At 41.2% G+C, this 22,869-nt stretch overlaps 1 protein-coding gene across 1 annotated transcript; it reads right to left on the bottom strand.

The window, feature by feature from the left end:
- Window positions 1–26: 26 nt before the first annotated feature.
- si:ch211-168d23.3 (BRD4-interacting chromatin-remodeling complex-associated protein) lies at window positions 27–20,983 on the bottom strand. Its single transcript, XM_059353750.1, has 13 exons — window positions 20,877–20,983; window positions 18,937–18,982; window positions 18,731–18,773; window positions 18,448–18,513; window positions 16,708–18,243; window positions 15,493–15,726; window positions 12,333–13,035; window positions 12,031–12,179; window positions 10,820–10,881; window positions 8,817–8,965; window positions 7,288–7,382; window positions 7,096–7,198; window positions 27–5,520 (listed from the first exon to the last, which is right to left on the bottom strand). Exons 2-13 carry the CDS (start codon window positions 18,975–18,977, stop codon window positions 4,802–4,804), a joined length of 3,900 nt encoding a protein of 1,299 aa, XP_059209733.1. The 5' UTR covers window positions 18,978–18,982; window positions 20,877–20,983; the 3' UTR covers window positions 27–4,801.
- Between the last annotated feature and the right edge of the window lie 1,886 nt (window positions 20,984–22,869).

The raw sequence follows: 22,869 nt of genomic DNA, 5'->3' as shown, positions 1-22,869 counted from the left end.
AAAAAAAAAAAAAAAAAAGACACTACCACATTCACTTTGTTTTTTTATTTCTTACAAAATCACAGTTTAATAAATAGTCTGTAAAAATGAGTACAAAAGCGGTTTTCTTAACATTTCATATATGAATCACTCGTGACTTTCAGGTCAAAGGAGTCTTTAGTTGGATTTTTTTTTTGTCAGGAATGACTTCTTTTTTTTTTCTTTTTTTTTACAATCTAGTTTTGCTGAATTAAGGCCTCTTGATTTTGGCATCAGAACAATCTGTCAGTCAAATGTTTTGTATCCTAAGTTGAATTAGTGTAGAGTTATGAGCTCCCCTGGTTTCACAGTTCAGTCAGAAAAAATAAAAAAAATACATTTACAAATAAATACAAAATGGCTCAACATGCAGATGTAATCCCTTTGTCCTAAGAATGCTGACAAAACTAAGCAGATCTCTAAAGTTCAGTGTTTGACACTGCGGACATAATGCAACAATAACAATGGCACATGAGGCTGCTTCATTCAAGGGGATTCCATCAACTCCAGAATTTATTTTTCCTTCGTATTTAAGAGAAGTAATCTGGGCAAATGCTGGGAAATACTTTTAAAAAATAAAGTTTGGTGGAATTCCCCTTTTAAGAAGTTTAGCGGTGACGAGGAGTGCAATCCTGTGTTGCGAAAGACACTCTGACATCTTTACTGCATTACAGTGAAACCTCTGAGGGTGGAAACACACCGGAAGATTTATTTTGATTTCTAGATATTTCTTTTTGGACAAATTCAGGTAAAAGGAATAAACAATTTGGGAATTATGCCAATTTATTTTGCTGAACATTAAGACAAAAAATGATACCGCTCTGTTGTCTCTGTAGAACAAGACATATTTTCCCGCCAGTAGCTGCTGGCTAGCTTGGCATAAAGACAGAAAGCCCCGTGTATCGAAAGGTAACAAAATCTGCCAACCAGCTCACTAATTAACACGTTGTATTCCCTATAAAGGGACTCACTAACATGATATCCTTGCGCCCTGCATCACACAGTGCGTTGGTGTTCTTGATGCATGTTCTTGTCTGCTCACATTGGGTTGTTCTGTCACCTGATGCATAAGCTGGCAAAATTGCTACCTAACAAGTTCTCCATTAACTAAATCTTTGCGAAATTAAACCTACAGGAGACCTCTCACCTAATTAAAAGTTAGAAAGATATTTGCTTTGTAGTGCTGCATGGCTGCCACTGCAACCAGACTTCAGACAACGTTTACCTGACTTTCAAATTAACCGTCTTAATGTTATACTGAGAAATATGTAAAGCTAAAATAGTAAGAACACTAAATTATTTCCAACAACTAAAATCTGCTCAGCTTGAGGGTCAGTATTCTGTTATCAATGTAGAATCTTGTATCAATAGATGTCCAATCAGACTTTCCATACTCACTCATGTACATACAGTTGTAGGTGTGAGGCCAAATATACAAATAATGGGAAAAAGTTGGGACGCTGTCTAAAACATAAATAAAACAGAATGCTTACACTTTTTTGACACAATTCAATTTAAAACTAAAAAAAATATATTATGCTGTAATTGATCAACTGTGACACTTCATGCAACAGTATGTATTTTGTAAGGGCGGCAGCAGTATGTACTAAAAGTAAAAATAAAAGGTCTGATTTGAAACACAGCGTCTGGGTCTGGCCAATTTCCTGAAGTCAAAAATTGATACATCGAAATATCGATTATAGCCACTTTAAGGACGTTTTTTGCAACATAATTTGCTGTTTTTTTTAACATTTTACTGAGCTTAAGGGGCGCCGACAGATTTTGTTTCCTTTGGACAGAAGCAGGCTGGCAGTCTCCCCCTGTTTCCAGTCTTTATGCTAAGCTAACTAGCAGCTAGCTTTGTGTTTAGCATGCAGGTGTATTTCCCCAAAATATCAAGCTAAAGTTCTATGAATCTTGTAGTGTGTGTCCACCCGAACTACTGCAGAGGATTTCAACACTAAATTACTGCATATTATAACTCCTTTTGTTCATTCCAACAAAAGATACATATAAAAAATGACAATGCAATTTAAAGAAATGACAAGGCCTGTTTGATTTAGCCCCAAATCTCTGGAAGTTTTTTTTTTCCTTTCTTTTTTGAAGGGACGCATTACTTTCACATTTCAGAACACCAGATGTTACAGTATTTAAAACATCACATTAATTATCTTTTCTTTGCAGATTCCATTTCCTTAAAGGTACACTGAATTAACAATAAGGCATATTCTAAACGTTTTCCAATTCGCAAGTTAAACCTTGACCACTAATAGTATCTTCAAAAGCTATACTTTGAAGCAAATTTTCAATTTATATTACAAAAATTAAAGACATTTTGCAGCTTTGACATTTTGACCTTTAAGGTAAAATCCATCTACAAAGAATATTTTGCACAAGTTTCATGAGGGAGAGTCATACGACCGATACAAATGACCTCAACTCTCTCACGTATTTTCATATGAACAGAATTCACATCTTCACACAGACCAAGAAGATTGTCACATTAACAGAAGATGTTGCAAAAATTATATTGCTCCACAATGGCTGCATGAAAAATAAATCTCAGTAAAACGGGCTTCAAACCAATAAATTAATTAATAAATAAGGTTTTAAATGTGAAGAAATGAAGCAGATGATTCCTCTAGTTTTTTGGTCAAAGGCTGTTTGATGATGCAGAGAGGCTGTACAGTGTCTGTCGTAGAAAACTACTGCAGTTTTGGTGTTTTTCTTTCAAACCGGACATTTGTGTGATTATTTATGCCGTTAAAGGTGCAATGTGTAAGGCGTGGCCAGAATGTTTATTTAAAAATTAAATTGTATGAAAAAAAGAATGTGAAGAAGTGACAGAGTTGATCTGTCACTAAGACTTCTGTGATGAGTTGCAGAGATACCCACTGAAATTAGCATGCTAACCAGCTAGCCCTGGCCCGCCCTGTCTTGTAATATCGCTTGCTACTCAAGAGTCGATAGTAAGTCACCGTAGCGTCCTGGCGGCTCTCAGAGAGGCCAACAAATACAACATGATGAACGTACAGCCCTTAGTTAGATGGCTACCAGCAAGAAACCTGCTTTAGCGGCAAAGAAAAGGAGTTCTATAAAAAGAAGTAACCCCTCAGTCAACTTGGAATTGCCGCAAGTTTTTTTGTAGTTTTCTTTTATCGGATATTTTTATATTCTAGCAGGACGAGGAAAAATATCTAAATTTACCACCTAAACAGCATGTCCCACAGGTGGTTGTATAGACTATCGATAAGAACAGTGTTGACGCTACAAAAAAAGTCAAGACAACAAACATGGGGTTCGTGTGTCAAGACTGGTCGGTTAGGTGGATGAATGTTACAGGCAGACTCCACCCGTTAAAGTGTAAAAATATTTCCTGTTCATTAAAAAAACTGTGGCGGGCTGCATTCGATGAAGTGACTGTGGTCTAAATCATTACTGTCACTCATCGAAGGACTTTTTTTATAATAATAATAATAATAATAATAAAGTCTTATTTAAGTGCATATCTCAACTGATGAGTAACATGTAATGTTGGCTATTTGGCTAAATCACAAAGTGATTTGAAAAACATCGCAGATGGCGTCTGTATGGTTTTGATGTGGCTGTTTTCTTTCTGTAACTGAAGGGCCGATGCCACTTTTGAACAGGTGTTGGCCAGGTGTTACACATTGCACCTTTAAGTGACACTCAAACATGTTTGAAACACAATTTCTAAACTACACGGGCTTCGATGATAAAACAAGCATCTCTCATTCCTGAAAAACAATCTTCCCAGCAAGACAGGCAACGCTCTCCCCCCTCCTCCTCCTCCTCCTCCTCCCCCTCCTCCTCCTCACTGCACCACCACTGCTCCTAACAACCCTAACTCATTATTGCTTGCATGTTAATACATAAATGAGAAACCATTCTCGTCTCTGAAAACTAGAAATATTTCACAGTCAGACTCCAGCACGAATGACGACAAGGGTCCAAACATTTTTAAGAACAAAACAAAAAGCAAGACTCTGCCTAATTTCTTTTTGTGTTCCACATCGGGTTTCTTTCTGCTTCAACAAGGACAGACTCCAGTTTGTGGGAAGAGACACAACATGGACGTTTGCTGGTGTATTCAGGATGTAGCAAGTCACAAATTCTTTGGAGTATCATTCGATAAGCCGAGACGATGGAGCCTGCGGGATTTTTTATGTACTGTCCCGTCGCAGGATGCAATGTTTTCACACACTCTCTTTTAGATTCAAATAAAGACACGCACACTCGTCACACACACGCACACACCTTGCCTTTCTCAATGCAAAACACAATTGGCACAGATTATCAAAATAAATACCCTGGAAGCTTGGCACTATGCAAAAGAAACTTCACATTTTTGAAAGAAATCTTATAAAAAACTATTGAATAATCTCAGTCTACTCCACATTTTTGTTTTCCTCACTATTACTTATATACTATATGCTGATGAAGGTTACACCAGTGTCGTAAACCTCTGAATGACTTAACTACCACTGAAACAATATAGCTCCTATTCAAATAGATTTTTTTTCCACAAACGTACATCAAAATGAAGTATCTAACATCTATCGGACTATAGATAGTGCTGTTGTCTGGTATGCATCTCTTTATAGTGCCTCTTAATTTTTTTCCTTCTTTCAAACAATCAGTTCCTTAAAAGTAACCTCTGAAACCCAGAAACAAAATCCCTTTAAGATCTGGGAACAGATAACAAGTCAAGCTCAGACAGATGTTTCTGCATCTGTGTGGATGTCTGTCGGGGCAGTTTACCTCACAGGTGTCCCTCCAGGATGCTGGTGACAGCCTGGTCCAGTGAAGGGCCGGACATGGCCCTGGTTGGGGCTGCAGAGGGGCCCTGCAGGCGCTGCAGCTCCAGGATGCTGTCGATGGCACTCTGTAGATGTTCACTGAGCATGTTGTCCTCTTGGAGCGGCGGAGGTGGCGGGCTGAACCGCTGCTCCGGCCGAGGTGACGCATCCAACCTGAAGCATTTCAGTTTTGGGGCGCTGACATCTCTGGGAGGCAACTCGAAGCAACCAACCTGTGGCTCTGGCATAGAAAGAGGGTTTGGGGCTTTTATTTTGGAATTGGGAGCTGTCTGTGGGACTTCCTCTGCAGCGTCACAAGGCAGAGCTCCGTTGGAGATCTCCTCGTCATGCTGAGGACGCTGGGGGGCCCCGTTGGGTGCCTGAGAGTGGCGTTCGTTCACAGCTCCACCGCCGTTGGTCAGCTGCCCCATGTGGTCCCTCTTGAGTCCAGGGTCGCAGGCGGAGTTGTGGACCACCTTACGGGAGCCGGACTCCTGCTTGATGGTGAGCCTGAGGGCCCCGCGGGAGCTGGAGCGGTACGTCTTCAGTCCTGGGGGGCGGTCGGACAGTCGGGTCCAGGCTGGTGGGGAGGAGGGGCTGCTGGACGAGCACAGCTGGGAGGAGGAGGAGTGGGCACCATGGGGGGAAGACGCTGATGTAGCCAAGGCCGTCATAAATGACTCTGGAGTACAGAAAAATGAGCAGAAGATCAAACAACACTTGTTTAAAACTGTTACCGAGCTGGTTTTGGCTTAAGTTGCCCTGGTTTTTAGATATCAATCAAAAAATCTCCAAAGATATCAGATATAACAGACCTGATAACATACAACTGACATAGCCCTGATCAATCCAAACGCCATTCAGAAAACAAACATTTTTAGAGTTGTTTGTCTGAGACCTGACAAAGCATTAATTCAGACTTTTTATGAATCAGCATCATCATGTAACTATTTCAGCATCCTTTTGACCAGTTAAATTATAGAAGAATCTGTTTTTTTTAGGCTCGCACACCACAGTACTGGCACTGTTACAGCAGTCAACCAGACCCAGTTCCTGAAGAACGCAACGAAATTTACTGTGTGCAACTGCAGATTATATTAATAATCCAGACAGTCTTTCGTTTTCTGACATATCTGCGAATCCCATAATAACTACAAAGTAGCAGTTGGTTGGTGATTTAAAGAAATGGTGGCATTGCTTACACCGGTGAGTTTCAAGCAAGTGACATGAAAAAAATTTGCGGCCAAACTCGTGCAAGTAATTTAAACTCACCTGTAAGAAAGCATGAATGCTTTTACTCTTATTTATAACTTTAACGTTGTGGTGCACTCACACCTCTGGTGGCCGAAATGACTATTAAAACAACACACTCTTGACACAACTTTTCCCCCACCTCAATCACAGGTGGAAAAAAATTTAAATTTGCAATATTATCCTGCAAAATCCTTATATAATTATAATTCAAAACACAGGAGATGAAACAAATCCAAAACACCAGATTTTTTCTTTATTTTTCCTCTCAGGGCTTTTGTAGAATAGTCTAGTTGTCTAGTCTAGTTGTAGAATAGTTTAGTATAGAAATACTAAAAAAATCTGTTGTTTGTGTTTAATGTTGCCAAATAGTGCGGTCATTTAGCTTTTTCTCTGTCAAAAAAATCTGTTGTGTTTAAGTGCTACATTAGCCTAATTATGTAACATCTGTTGGATTAAAAAGAACCAATGTCTATTAATATGCACTGCAAGTTAAAGAAATAATTGTAGTGCTCTGTTTAAGCCAGTGTTAACTATTACTTGTGATTTGTATAATAATATTGTAATCTTATTCTTGTTTAAGTCCAACAGCAGCTGAGCTTGACATTTAACAGTTTTTAAAGCTTGCTTCCCCTTTTTACAACTTTTTTTAATTAACATAACAACCCTGCTTTAATTTGCCCGTAACCTCTCACATGTAATTTTCTCGTCATCATGCCGAGTCTCGCAGCACGACCCTGCTCCACATTTACACAGCTTAATTACACATTCACACCTGGGAGCTGCTCTGCAGCAAATATGGAGGTTAAGTGCCGCGCTCCGAGGCGCAGATAAATTAGTTTGCAAGAAAAAATAGAGGAGGGGAAGTGTCACTAATTTACTTTTCCCGTCCATATTTTCTGTCTCAGCCCTGGGATCTGAATCCCTCTTGGGCAAAAAAAAAATTAAAAACACATTTGCGTTCACACAAGTGATAAAGTAGGTGGTGATGATGGTCGACACTGACCTGGGTCTCTGCGGACTCTCCGTCTGTCCTCCGCTAAAGCGAATCGCTCAGCCTGGAGGAAGAGACGCTCCAGCATCACCATCTCTGCTGACGGACTCTCCTGCTGTGGAAACCAGTTCATACCATACAGTCTTTGGATTGGGTGCATTTAATTCTATATTTTTATAGAGAGCGGCTTGTATCTGGTCTTACCTGGGCTTCTCTAACCAGTAGCTGCCTGTATTTGTTGACCATGTCCTTGGTGCGTTTCAGCAGGAAACCGGACACGGTGTCAAACTCCTGGTCCACTGTGAGCACAGAGACATCATCACACCAACTGTCCATGAAATGACTTTAGGAGCTGAAGAACTTACAGAGGTCTCAGATGGTGGCGCATCATGTTCATTCATCATTCATTCTAACTAGTTTGATCATCAATTCATATGAATACGAATACTTTATTTTTGGATAGGAACAGTGCACATTAATGAACATCAATAAACATCTTTGTAAATATGCCGGATTATAGCAAGGCTGCTAGTTTGCATCCGGAGTCCCTAAAAAATGTAAAATAAATACAAATAAAAAAGACAGCAAGTACATAGGTAAGGTACAAATAGAGGAGACAACACACACACAACACAACACATACCAGACCCAGACAGGTATCTGGTAGAATTTAAGATTGCACAAATAATGTACAAAGCAAGAAATACATAAAAACTCTCCTGAGAGTAATATTAATCGCAAGCAATTCATATATATATAAGAATATTCCACTGTAAAATGTTGTATTAGAATATATTCAGGGTGCCGACCAGTGTGGTTAGTGCGGCTTGATTACATAATACGTAAAACCCTCAAACTGCATACTGTCTAGGGCAGGGGAGGCAACCTGTGGCTCCAGAGCCACATGTGGCTCTTCAGGCCATCTGCAGTGGCTCGCTGTGGCTGTGACCAAACATTTATACAAAACGAAACATTATTTGTTTACGTTATAATTTTAAGTTGACAAAAGCATCGAAACATTTTTTTTTTTAGCTTTTTTGTTAACTTAAATCATCATAGCTTACGAAAGTCTACGGCACCTTAACCTCTAAATTTTGCCAACTTCAAGTCTAGTTTTAAGTGTCCCTTGTTTCCATTTCGATTCCAAATTTCGTGAGATATTTGTGTCAGTTCCTCATTTGCACTTTGGTTCTCTGACAAAATCAATTTGATAAAAGCTTATATTAGTAAAGCTGGTAGGCTAGTTTAGACTTAGTCAGCTGTTTTGTTGTCATTGTAAGGCTGGAAATATGGTTTTCTGATCCATTCCGACATTTTTTCCCTTTTTTCGGCCAACAGTGGCTCTTTTGCCCATAAAGGTTGCCACCCCCAGTCTAGGGGAACTATTTTACAGTTTTTTATCCTTATATAGAAAATTTGTGTTAAAAAACACCAGGTTTTTGACATATTGTTGTAGGTAAGTTAGTAAGGATTTCTCTGGGTGTTACCCTGTATTCTCAGGTTTATAGAACCTTTTTTTTGTACATATTCCACTTGCAAAAACATCCACATATTAGAAGTGGAAACATTAACTGGCACCAATTTTTAATTAAAAGCTATACTTTGTATTACCGGGTACAATAGTAATTTGTAGCACGTCTTTAATTTATCTCTGTCTTTTAATATCTAAGTTAATATCTAAGTTCTTGCCTGATCAATTTATTAATTCATGAATGATTGGGACGCTCACTAACCTAAATTGAAGTCATCCTGAGTGGGCAGGTGACCGGCGCAGGTGTGGTACGGCAGCAGTCTTCGAACAGCGTCCTTCAGTGTGGGAAAGGCCGGGCCGGTGAAGGGGGTCTGAACCGCTGTGTGGTCCAAACAAATCTGCTGCTGGAACCTGAAGAACAACACGAGAACTCTGTGAGGGTCAACCTGAGTGGCTACAGACCGGTGAGGTAATAAAACATGGCTTTTTCCCCCATTTAATTCATATTTACTCTGTATAACTACGACTGATGTAATCCTCAGGTTTTCTGTGTGTCAGTTATAGGTAACTTAATGTTTATTCTCATGTGGCCCTAAATAAAGGAGTTAGAAATAAATTGTGAGAATCCAGGTGATTGTATTGTGTTAGTGCCAACAAATTTTGAAGTCATCAAATAACCAAAAAACATGAGACACACAGTGAATCTACAGCTTTTGGCAGTAGCGCTGCTGGTATCAGAAGCATAAGAAGTCTTATTGTGATTAATGTGCAGGGAGTAGTTGTGGCTACAGCAGCAGTAGTTGTTGTAAAAGTAGAAACCGTAAAAAGTCCTCGAGGACTCGGATTACAAACATTACTATAGGATCAGACTTAATCCACGTCTGTAAACCAGCCAGCTGTTATTAATTTAATAAACTAACTGGCTGATTATTGCTGAGGGCAGAAAGCTTCTTTACAGTTTATTATATCCGGGAGTACAACAAGAACAATCCTGAATAAGCCATCGAGCTGTTGTAGAGTCATTAGTGGAAGAAGTGTTGAAGGTCAGCTTTGGGCTATTAATCAGCTTTACATTTTGAAATTAAACAATTTTCACACACAAAAAAAAAGCTATTTACCAGATTTCTTTTGACTGCTCTTAAAGGGATCATTCAGAGTTTTTATAATGTGGTTGTATGAGGTGCTTTAGAATATTTTCTAAGCACTTTCTCTGCCGTCAGACAGCGCTTTCTCATGGGGAGTTAAAGCCGTTTTCTATGCTCTTTTCTTTACTTCTTTCATTCTTTATTGGCACATTTCTTAGTGTGGTCACTTAAAGAAGCAGCTTAAGACCCATTTGTTTAGACTTGTTTTGACCGACTTACTTTCTCTGTTGCCTTGCTGTATACAGGTGCATCTCAATACATTAGAATATCATGGAGTTCAAGTCAAATAGCCCCAACCAAGTATTGAGTCATATAGATGGACATACTTTTCAGGGGCCAACATTTCCATTTTTTTTGAGACACTGAATTTTAGGTCTTCATTAAATGTAAGCCATAATCATCATAATTAGAAGAAATTAAATAAATTAAGACAAGAAATGTTTCATTCTGTGTGTAATGGATCTATATAATGTGTTATTTCCACTTTTTGAATTTAATTACTGACATAAATACACTTTTCTATGATATTCTAATTAAGTGAGATGCACCCCTATGCATATTTATTTTTCTTTAATTCCATTGTGAAGCACTTTATGATGCTCTGCTCTTAAAAGATGCTCTATAATTATTCATACAGCAGCAACTGTAACAAATCAATTTCCCCCCGTGAATAAAATAGTATTTCTGAATTTGATTCTGATCTGATTTTCAAAGAAAAGTCATAGAAAAAGTAAATAAAAAATAAAATTCATACGCAGGTGAGGTATATCCCACTCTGGGCTTATCTAAAAAAAAACCTCACCAGCAGTCGAGATAAAAACTTGTTTTTTCTGCGAGGTAAAATGTTTTTGTATGGTGGTTTGAAGACAGCCTCGATAAATATACCGCCTTCAGTTCTCCCCACGTAAACTTAAATAGGGCTGTCTGACGGCAAGCTGAAGCAGTAAAAACATCCTAAATATAGCGTCCACATAAACTGATATGTTTAGTTAGTTTTATGTTTCTACTTCAGCCAATTTTCTACTTGTAAGTCGACACGACATCCATTTCTTCCAATCTTTAAAAAAAAAGTCACTTTCTAAAATGATTGGGTGTGAGTCTGAGACTGATTTTTTCTTACCTGTGCCTGCGCATTGCTGGTGTGAGCCTCTCCTCTCGCTGCTGCTCCAGAGGACCAGCCAGCTGGCAGACAGAAAACATTTTGGATGAGATCAAAGGACGGGGACAGGGGTGCATTTTCAAGTCATTAATAATGAGTTCGCTGCATTTAGCAAATAATCATTTCGCAGCCTGCCGTCTCTGTTTCAAGACCGGAGCCAATTCAGTTTCATCCTGAGGGGAAATTATTTCCACTCATTATGGAAATATGAATATATTTGTTCTCACTGTAAAACAAAACACACAAGTTATATAATATAGTGAGAGCTGATATCAATCAAGATTGTTTTTCGATGATTGTTATTAAATTTACAGGATTTATCTTCTAAAACATGAATATTTGCTGCTTGTCTTAGTTTGTATGATGGTAAATTTAATATTATTATTTGGGTTTTAAGCTGTTGGTTGGACAAAAAACAAAAACCTAAATATGTCAACTTTGGCTTTTTTAAAATATTTTTTATACTTAATAAATTACATACTGTTATTTTGGTACACATTCATTATTTAGGACTTTAAAAAAATGACTTAATTACATTTGACATTATGAGAAAACATTTCTATAACTAACTGCATTTCCCAGATAAAATGAGGTACACTTTAGTGTTTTACAAATACATCTTGTGCATATTACTTGTGCTTAATTAAAAGTATAATAACCAATATAGAAGTAGATGAAATAAATAAATTAACGTTATAAAGTAGCCATGTGGAATACACAGTCTCTTCACAATATGATTCCATCAGACCTTACATCTACACTGTTTAACCAAATTTGGCACCTATGCACAGTCCCATTATGTTTTACAGACATTTGTAGTTAACTAATAAGGTAAAACATTTTGTTTATGCTGCATTTTGCTGAACTTTAACTTCCCTTTGTCCCGTGCGTCAGGCACTTCCCTCAAAACAGCCTAATTAAGCCTCAAAAACAAAAACAAAGTTTATCCAACTTGTTATCACGAGAAAACAATATTTTTTATATTGAGATAATAAGCCGTTATCATGAGATAACAGTGCATAAAAATAAAAAAAATCCATGGCTGTTCTCAGCTTCCGTACAAAAGTGTGCTTTGAATGCTTTAAATATAAGTATTCAGTTGATTTTTATGAGTTTGTGAACCTAAAGCTTGCTTTCGTCACACTTTCATAGTGAACTGAGTTTTCTCTCACCTTGGTGGCGTTCTGCCGGCTCGTCTGGACGGGTGCACTCTCTCTGGGTGCTGGGGGCCGGTGGACCTGGACCCCCTGGGCTGCAGGAGAGGGTGGATGGACATCGAGAATAAACGATTTACTCTCCATGACCAAGGCAGCTGTTGGCTCTGAAACGGGACGCGGTGACAACGATGTTAGAGGTGATGGTGATGATTGTATTGCAGATCATAATGATGACAGTAACGATTACAGTGATGGCGGAGAGTAAAGTGATAATGTTCCGAATGATTCGCTCTGGGTCATATTTTAATTGAACTCACTGTTTTGTGTGTGCTGTTGGACAGCAGAGTCGTCTCCTCCTGTGGAGAGACGAGCAGACGCAGCAGCGGGATCAGGCTGCTGCTGAGGCACCGAGACACGCAGAGGGGAGAGACTGCTGACCAGGGACTGAGGCTGGGAGACAGACGGCTGGACCTGCAGCTGTGGAGCGGAGGCCTGGAGCTGTGGAGCTGAGGCCTGGAGCTGTGGAGCTGAGGCCTGGAGCTGTGGAGCTGAGGCCTGGAGCTGTGGAGCGGAGGCCTGGAGCTGGGGTGGAGGCTGGGACACGGGTGGCTGGATCTGCACCTGGTTCTGGGCAAATAAAGCCTGTGAGACGTGGAGCTGATGAGGGGCCTGGTACTGGACTTGGGGCTCGATGAGAGGCTGGGGAGGCGTGATCTGTTGGACTGAACTCTCAGGTCCAGACAGAGCGATCTGAGGGGAGAAACTCGTCGGAGCTGGTCTCTCTGAGTCCTGAATGGGAGAGGGGGAGCAGATCAGCGGTGCGTCCTCTGGGTCTGAGTGAAGCGGAGAAGCCTCGACACACTGGTCGGACATCACAGTGCGGGCGTCCTGACCGGAGACTGCACGGCTCTGAGGTTGGGTGTCTCTCTCAGGGGCCACCGGGGAGGCGAGTGACTCCAACGGCACCACCGGCAGCGCTCCAACCAGCAGCTCAGACGTGACGGGGGAACTAAGTGCTTGCTGTTGTAGAAAAGATGAAGAGAAAAGATGACCAACTGCTGTTAGACACATTATATACAGGTACATCTCAATAAATTAGAATATCATAGAAAAGTTTATTTATGTCAGTAAATCATTTCAAAAAGTGGAAATAACACATTATATAGACCCGTTACACACAGAATGAAACATTTCATGTCTTCATTTATTTACTTTCTTCAAATTATAATGATTATGGCTTACATTTAATGAAGACCTAAAATTCAGTGTTTAAAAAAAAAAAAAAATTACGAAAGACCAATTTTAAAAAGTATATTTAATATGGAAAAGTTGGCCTTTGAAAAGTATGTCCATCTATATGCACTCAATACTATTTGACTTGAACTACTGGAAATGGACTTTTCCATCATATTCTAATTTATTGAGATGCACCTGTAGATCCTTTTGGAAGCAGTCAGTAATTGTTTAGTGGTGCTGCACGGACATGAAACCAACTTTAGACACTTGAAATCCAAATTAAAAACAGTTTTATGCAACTTTAAATTGATACGTTTTCTCTTCCACATTTATTTTATGTTTTGGAAAATTTACAACATTACTGCGCAGGAACTGACCTGAAACTTTCATTTTAATTTGTTTAAATGCCTAATATATATATTTTTTTGCCATTAGGGGTAATTCAATCAAAACAATAACAAAAGAAGGAGTTTGGTAGCATCACTATAGGTTCTCCCAGTTAGGATTTCTGCATTGCTCATCAGTCAGGAAGTTTTAACCAGGAGCCAAATTATCCGCAAAGGTCTTATTAACTCCAAAACAAATAAAGCAGATGATTAAACGGGTAAAAACACTGATAAAAACAATTTCATGTTAAAAACCAGAGTTTCTCTGATGCAGTTCGGCAGACACAGAACATACTTAAGGTGAAGGTAAACCTGACCTGCTGTCAAAGATGGCTTTGAAAGGTGATATATAAATAAAGTTTGTCAATTAACATAATCGTTATAAAATAAATAGTTTTAATTATTTAAAATTAGATTATAATGTTCAATGGAGTTAATTGTCTTTCACCGTTATGGATCATATTAGAGACAACTTTAAAATAAATAACAGCTATTGGCTTTAACTTTAGCTTCAACGCGAAACTCTGAAGCTGCTGCTGAGTCTGCGGCTGCGGGAGGTTCAGAGCTCCAGAGAGGTGACACTCTGGAACTAAGATAAGATAATCCTTCATTACCCCCAGGGGGAGATTCAGGTGTCTTAGCAGCAGCAGCAGTGAGAATGAAACACAAGAGTACTAAAGGACTCACCAAGATAAATAAGAATAAAAACAACAATAATAATAATAACAGAGAAGATAAATGCACTGAGCTGCTGGCTCTGGATGCCTGCATTCACCAAGTGGTTAAGTGGACGTATGTACAGTCTATCTCATTTATACAGTACTCTGATTTTTTTTATGGCATATCCACAGCACATTACATTTACACTGTATGGACGACTGCAACACGTCTGATCCTGATGACCATATTTTTAAGCCTTTCGATTCCTCTGCAATTGACTCCTGCAATTTTGATGTTGACCCAGATCTACATTTTTTTTGTCATTTGATGCCACTAACCTCTGCAGATTTTATGGGAAACTCAGTTTAATGACTTATGTGTTTCTATGCCTTCTAATATATCCTCCACTTTCCACTTGAATATAAGAAGTCTTCCTTGCAACTATGACAAATGTATTTATTATTCATCTTCACTCAAACATAATTTCTCTGTTATCGCTTTATCTGAAACATGGCTTACAGAAGATTCTAAAGAAATATTTAAATTACCAAATTACAATTCAGTTCACCAAGTAAGAGAGAATAGATCTGGAGGTGGAGTATCTCTGTTTTTTCTTGGTGACTATGAATTTAAAATTAGGGATGATCTTTCCCTGAAGTCACCGAGGGCTGAGGTGGAATCTATCAATACATATAAATGTAAAGTGACTATAATAGTAATTGCATATCTGTTGCCTTTGAAAATATGAATATATAAATGTGTATACTCACTGGCTGGATGTAGTTATGTAGTGTGTCATAGTTTTCATGATGCATCATCCAGCCAGCATGCAAAATGACACAAATCAAACACACCCATGATGATGTGTGACCAACAGGTGCATGCAATTAAGCTGAATGCAGTTTCTGCATTTGGAACTTTGCTTTGGAACTTCTACCAGTGAAGTATGAAAGGACTTTCTGCTGTTTGTGAATATTTCTGTTACAGCTGTGACTGCAGAGCCTCATTCAGCTCCAAATGATTGAAGAGCAGAGTGAGACAGAGAGGCTGAGTGGAGCGGTTATATTCTGCTGTGAGAATGAAGGAGCAGAGAAATTGAACCTGGAGCAGATGGAGGAGGACTTCCTCACAGAATGATGCTCAGACAGGTGAGTACAACAACACTGACTCAACAGGATTTTCAGGAAGTTCTGACCTGTTGCAGATGTTGCATAAAGGCCTCATTCTGATTCATCGACTGGGTCGCCTCCTCCACTGCTTGGGTCATGTCTGCTGGGGGCATCAGAAGTTTAGGGATCTCCACAGGTGGATCGGGGGCCAGTGGTGGTTCAGGGGGAGGCTGCAGGACTGTGACTACAGGAGGAGAGGAGGACTGCAGCCCTGCAGAGGTGGGCTGCACCGAGACATGCTGGAGGACATGTCCATAGGGCTGCAGCAGGAGAGGAAAAAGACAACAACAGAGCTGGTTAAAGCTGAGTTTAACAGTGAAATACCTGCTTAAAACCAATTACAGATTGGAGTGCAACATAATTTATCTTTATGTACCTTACTTTGACAATTTAATATTGAAAAAGAATAATATAGTTCTCTCTAGGTACTCCGGCTTCCTCCCACAGTCCAAAAATATGCACTTAGGTTTAATTGGTGATTCTAAATTGCCCGTAGGAGTGAATGAGAGCGTGATTGTCTGTCTCTATGTGTCAGCCTTGCGATAGTCTGGCGACATGTCCAGGGTGTACCCCGCCTCTCGCCCAATGTCAGCTGGGATCGGCTCCAGCCCCCCGCAACCCGAATGCGGATAAGCGGTTAATGGTAATGAATGAATGAATGAATGAATAATATAGACTTGGATTACACCTTCCAAGCAAGTTTTCAAAATACATTAAAGCTACCAAAACAGCATGATTTGTTATCACCATGTACAATAATTACAGCCTGACCAATATGGGATTTTAGTGGTAAAACAATTCACTGATTCCTAATACAGCGGCAGAATTGGATAGTAGAGCCCGAAAGATAAATCAGTCAAAGCTACTCAGAAGGCTGCTTTGCTAAACAAATTAATTTATTAAATATTACGTAATGGTATTATACATTATACATACAATGTAATGTCAACCAAATCCAAATATGAACTGAGAAAATAAATAAAAAATATTTTAAAAAGCCAACGCCATTTCTAAATCACCCCAAGCATCATTTTATTCATTATACCTTGTGTAAAAAAAATAAAAAGTTTTTATATTGCATATGACAACATCTATGTCAGTACCAATAGATCCTGATATGGCTGTATAGGCCAATATCAGTTGCTAAAATCAGCTGACCAATAAATCAGTCAGGCTGTTCAAATAATGTAAACAGTGGTGGATGATTTAATGTGCAGACTGATTCTGAAGTGGCAGCTCACCTGCTGCAGCTGGTGGAACGTGTCCTCTGCGCTCGTCCTCTCCTCCTGAATGGCTCTTTCTTGCAGCAGCACCACGGAGGCCTGCTGGAGGCTCAGCTGTCCTTCTGTCACTCCTGCCTGCGGAGCCGCGGCCTGGGCAGCGAAAGGCAGCCCCTGAACCACCGAGGGGCCGTTAACGATCGAGATGGAAGTGAGATCAGGGGGAAGCACCCCAGAGCTGTTGATCAAGGTAATGTGGTTTCCCAGAGCGGGACTGTGGACCAAGGTGGTGCGCTGCCCCTGCCCTCCTGGAGTGTAGGTTCCAGCCAGCTGTGCCGGCATCTGGAAGACAGTAGGGGGCGCTGACTGTAGCTGCAAAGGTCCTGAAAGCACAGTGGCCTGGCGGAGCGCTAGCTGCCCTGAATGGGTGAAGACTGGGCTGAAGTTCAGCTGTCTCTGGGGGACAGTTAGGATCTGAGAGCCTTCTACGAGCTGCCCGGTGGAGGGGTTCACGCTGTGGAGCGACGGGCCGTGTTGACTGGGGGTCAGCAGCGGTCGAGCCGCGCTGGCAGACTGGGAGATGGTAACAGGGGACTGGCCTGGAAGAAGGAACTGGTTTTGACCTTGGAAGAGTCCCTGAGGCTGGAGCACAAAGGAGCCGCCCTGGTTGACCAGCTGCAGGCTGACCGGCTTGGGGAGCTGCTGGGTGGGCTGCGGTGGAGCTGCAGGCTTCTGGCCCGGAGGTTGGGAGAGTAAGATATTTGGTGAGGCGGTCCCAGGGACAAATGTAAGACCTGGAGTGTGTTTTTGCCCAGAAGGCTTGGGGCTAATTTGAACCAGTCTGGGCTGGATGCTGATAGGCAGCTTGGGTTGGATGGGGAGAGGGGCGCGCTGCAGGACGATGCCCGGCGCCGCTGCTGCTGTCGCTCTCAGTGTCGGGGTGATGAGAGGACGACTGGTCATACTGGGGACGGCCTTGTGGATGATCATACTGGAAGCCTGGGCAGGACTCAGAGAGAAGGAGGTCTCTGGAGAAGCAGCAGGGAACACGTTTCCAGGCAGGAGCCCCATCAGCTGAGGAGGGGCGGCAGGTTTCAGAGACGGGCAGCCCGGTCCGACAGCCAGGAGGGAGGGCTGGGGAGGCTCCACTGCTGCCTGGGTGTCTCTTGGCAACGCCTGAGTGATGGGCAAGGTCACAGACTTGGGTATGAATGGTACGGTGGGTGGAGAGAGGAGAGGGGCCGGTGAGTACAGCGACAGACTGTCCCCCGGCTGGGCCAGACCTGCCTCCAGAGCCATGGTCTGCTCTGTGATCTCAGCCTCCTGCAGGCTCTGCTGGAGGATATCACAGGCCACCTCTGCCTCCTCCGCCTCCTCCACTTCTCCCTTCTTTGCCTCAAATACGGCCTCAACGGGTGGCCCACCCTGCACCACCTGCGGGTCTTCTCCACCCTCCGGCGATGACAGGAGGGCCTCCTCCAGGAAGGACAGATCCACACACCCAGGCGGAGGCGTGTCTGGGGAATCCCTGCCATCTCCCAGCAGAGAGACGGGGCTCTGCAGGAGGACACAGTGGGAGACAGAAAGAGAGGCGCAGACAACAGGAGAGAGCAGAGAGAGAGTGAAAAGGAGGGGAGAATTGTGTGATTAGCAAGAGTTAACAGGAAGCAGTTTTTGGCACAGAAGGGGAGAAAAAAAATGATTCTCCTGGGGAAAAAGCTGGTTGTTGTGACGCTGCTGGCTGTGGATCCAGACACTCACCGGGGCATCTGCGAAGAGGGAGGGCTCCCCAGAGGAGGAGTTAATGAGCAGGTCTTCAGTCTGCAGCTGGTGGGATGAAATCAGTCGATATTTAGGTTGGGGCTCGCAAAAGCGGTGGTGAGAAATTAACGCAGTATTACATTACGACTCTCTTTCACACTGTAGGCCCTCCTCCACACATCTCACACGACCGGTTGCCAAGAAATATTCCCGACTCAAATTTATCATTTACTCTATTGATTTTTTTATTTGAGTCCCTCTCTATTTAAGACTCTTTTGTTACCTCATTGGTCCCATGAAGGAAGTCGTTCAGGGCTTGGGGGTCACTGCGAAGACAGAGAGAAATCACAATCAAAATCAGTTAAATCTTTGAGTATTTTCTGCAAACCAAGGATTTTACACTCTGTCCAGTGTATTTAATGATACGAATTACTTTCCATCATCTACAGCATATTTATTCCGCTAGGTCCAAGTAAGAGTCAGACTCACCACAAAACATCAAGTAGACAAGTCCCATCTTCATCCTCCATGTCAACTAAAAGGAAGAGGAAAAACTAGATCATTTTGAAATAATTGTGATTAGGCACATTTTTACTGTTATTGTTATTTTTGGAAAATGATGGATGGCTATTTACATTTTCTAAAGCCTTCAATGATGATGCATTGCTTTCTGAATTTAAGATCCTTTTCTTGGTATTAGGGCAGCACAACATTGCCATATTTCTATGTTTAAATCATGATATCAACTTGTGCAATAAATGCATAGCTAAATATTGTGATATTGCTTTTGGAACATCAGCCTATTTGGTCCTTGTCGGACAATTAAATGGCTGTTTATCAGCACTTATCGTCCCATAAATATGGCCGAGTACCAACCTGCTCCACCTTCTATTCGGTGCAGGTTCAGCCCATTCAATGTTTTTTATATATATATGTATATAATTGTTGGTGGCGCCCTCTAGGGACTATAATAATTATGAAAGACATAAATGCGGAAGTCATGGGTGTAATTTTCCATCATAAAAATATCTGTGTAATTGAAAGGTGTGTATATTGCCATTTTATTTTCATTTCTCTTATTAAAAAATCTTGTTGAATTTTTTTATTTGTCTCTTATTTTTTTCTTTATTTGAGTCTTGAGCTGCTGTAACAAGAGAATGTCCCTTGTTTTTTTCACATGCTGCATTTGAAACTATGTATTGGGTCATACCAATGTCTTGATCTGGTATACTAAATCTAAAAATATGGTAGTATACGTAGTGGAACACATCGAATGTATACTTGTAACCCATTATATACAGCTACTGGCCTCAGTGTGGACATGGGGTGTTAGAAGTTTAAAAGAGTAGTGATTTCATTCTCAGATGGTTTCATTTGAAGGATTTTTAGAGGCCAGAAGAGATGAATGTATCCAGTATTTTGCAAACACAAAAGAAGTGAAATATAGATTATTTTGTGTAATAGAAGAATCCGGTAACCCCTCAAAGTTGTGGGTCCCAAACCACAGGGTAGGAACCACTGGATAAAAAAGTTATATTTGATTCTAATCTCTTAAACTAGGGTAACATCTACCTTTGAGCCCTTATAACAGCTGCTGCAGAGAAAAGTTCAACCAAATTGTGTTTCATTTGAAAGTTTTTGCGGGCCAGAAGAGGTGAATGTATTCAGTATTTCACAGAAAAAACATTTTTGTTTAACAGAAGGCAACTACTTTAGACTTGACATTCAGACTTTCTATCCACAGTTCAACTTTATTTTCTCGACATTTAGACTTTATTCTCAACATTTAGACTTAATTCCAGACATTTAGACTTTCTATTGACAGTTCAACTTTATTCTCATCATTTAAACTTATTCTTGACATTTAGACTTTATTCTCAACAGTTAGACTTTCTATTGACAGTTGAACTTTTTTTTCTCAACATTTCAACTTATTCAGCTCAACAGCTCGACTTTATTCTTTCTACATTTCAACTTTATTCTCAAACTGCAAAAAAAAAATCTTCCTCTGAATAATTTTTTCTTATATAAAGTTAGACTTTGACAACATTTCAACTTTAATCTTGTAAAGCATTTTTTTTTATTTAAATAGTATGGATACTCCTTATTACAGCTACTGACCTCAGTGTGTACATGAGATGTTAGAAGTTTAACCAAAGAGTGATTTCTTTCTCAGCTTGTTTCATTGGAAGGGTTTTTAGAGGCCAGAATCTTTAATCTTCCTCCACATATTTTTCCTTCCTGCCTGGCTGAAATACCACCCCACAGGCAGCCCCTAAAACTTGTACGTCCCAGACAACAGGACAGGAATCACTTGATAGAAATGTTATAAATAAAAATAAAGCAGTTTATCATCATCTCCTCTCTCCTCATGAGTCTCATTCATGTTTGCACTTCCCAGAGAGAGACAGACCACAACATGAACCTACTTCATATGTGAGAGGCCCCATACAGAGCGGTCGAGCTGAGTTCTGGTGGTGGCCTCATGGGAAGTCGTGGCCGGGCTTCAGTGTCTGGAGGCGGAGGGATGCCAGGCCGAGGCGGCGGGACGGAGCCGGGTCTTCCCTCTGCTGCTGGGGCATTGCTGCGTCTTCACGGTGGAGAGAGGCTGGAGGTGAGGATGAGGAGGAGGGGAGGCACACAAACACACCACCACATGCTGTCAGGTCACTTGAGGTTACCACCAGCCAAAACACATTCTCATCTCAGCGGTGAGACATAAGATCAATACATGATTCATCAGTTTCTCCTCAGCTGTGGGGCAGCGCCGGGGCGACCAGGCATCTGTGGGGCCCAAATCTTTACCAATAATCGCGTCATATCGTATCGATTATGCCTGACGCTGATGAGGAAAATGGAAGCTATTGTTGTGGCTATCACAGACATGAGATCTGAAGCTGTAAATAGACGGCTCCCCCTGCGCCTTGGATGTGACTTGTCCTCTCCTCATGGCTGCAAAAAAAAAAATGTGGAAATACTCGGCAAGCCAATTATAACATTACTCACTCACTGCCTCGCGCTCAGTTTTCCAGGGGAGGTCCTTTTAAAATAACAAGACAAACCTCCCTCTTAACATCCCGCTGACATATTTTGTTTACAACACGACAACCGCATTAACACCCTCGAGGTACCGCATCGCCCAATGAAATCCAGGCAAACGACCCTCATCTAAACCTGCAGCGGCAAGTGCATGCTATTCTCCGGCAATAACAGGACCAGGATCCAGTGATGCATTTGTAGGTTACGTAAGGTGAATGTGTGTTCATGTGAAATTAATGTCCCAAACGATGCAGGATGCAGAGCCGCTCGTTTGCTCCTTGTGGTATTTTTTCCTGATTTCTTGTTTTTTTAAATTATTTTTTTCTTCCTCCTCCCTGAGTGGGACCACGGCAGCTGACGCCTGCTTGTAAATCATATCGCGGTAACAAAAGATGCCTTGTGTTAAATATCATTTCCACGCTGCCAGCCCCGAGCGATTCTCCTTATCGTTGTGCCATTAGAGTAATTCCGCAATTCAGAAAAAAACAACCAAGAGGAGGAAAAAAAACTCACCCCTTCTTTGTGGTTTATTGTCCTGTCAAGCGGGCCTCTGCGCCATCGATTCTCACTCAGTGGTCTTTTCAGATGCTAAAAGGAGGAGAGGGGGTGGAGGAGGAGGTGGTGGTGGTGGAGGGGGTGGTGGATGGGGTAGGGTAGGGTGGGATGGAGGAGGAGGAGGGGGGTACCGGGGTGGGTGGGTGTGAGAACAGACTGGGAGAGCCGATCACAACACAAAGGTGGAGAAAAAATGCAACTGAGAGGATCCAGCTCCAGCGGCTGCAGGAGAGGAGGCTGGCCGCCTCATGCGCCCCGTCAGGCGGCAGACTCTCCAAATGTCCCCGCTCTCCACTCTGTGTCCGCGTGTATGTGTATGTGTGTGTGTGGAGCTCTTTCATCCCCCGATACAGATGTTTTTCGTCCAGCGTATTGATTTTTCAATCCCCTCAAGTCCAGAGAACTGTAAATACTTTCTCAGGGAGAGTTGTTAAAATCAATATTTAGAGACTCGCTAATGTGCCCAAAAGGAGGAAAGGACCACGTGCAAGACTGCAAAGCACATTATGATCATAAGTAAGTTTCGTAATTAGCCTGCTGTTAAGTCGAGCTCCAATGATTTATCGATCTGTCGATCGACAAAAAAAATCGCCATTTAGTATTTTTCTTCTGAGGCTCATGCTTATTATAATATATATATATATATATATATATATATATATATATATACACACACACACACATTTAAAATCTGCTTATAGCACTATAATTATAGTTGTAATGACTCATTCATAAAGCTTTATAGCAATAATCACAACACATGACAGAGCATTTTATAGTTACCTATAAGTTCAAGTATCACAATACATGCTGGACATTTATAGCCTT

This window comes from Centropristis striata, chromosome 16 (genome assembly GCF_030273125.1).
Source record: "Centropristis striata isolate RG_2023a ecotype Rhode Island chromosome 16, C.striata_1.0, whole genome shotgun sequence".
NCBI classification, from domain to species: domain Eukaryota; kingdom Metazoa; phylum Chordata; class Actinopteri; order Perciformes; family Serranidae; genus Centropristis; species Centropristis striata.
This window is presented reverse-complemented; position numbering and strand designations above follow the sequence as displayed.

What these genes read in the sequence shown, in the direction of transcription:
- si:ch211-168d23.3 (XM_059353750.1), bottom strand. Translation starts at nt 18,977, where the DNA reads ATGGAGGATGAAGATGGGACTTGTCTACTTGATGTTTTGTG. An exon ending in CCAACAGCACACACAAAACA is followed by an intron (nt 12,180 to 12,332) that starts GTGAGTTCAATT and finishes GTCCCGTTTCAG; the next exon opens with AGCCAACAGCTGCCTTGGTC. An exon ending in TACTGGTTAGAGAAGCCCAG is followed by an intron (nt 7,199 to 7,287) that starts GTAAGACCAGAT and finishes TGGTTTCCACAG; the next exon opens with CAGGAGAGTCCGTCAGCAGA.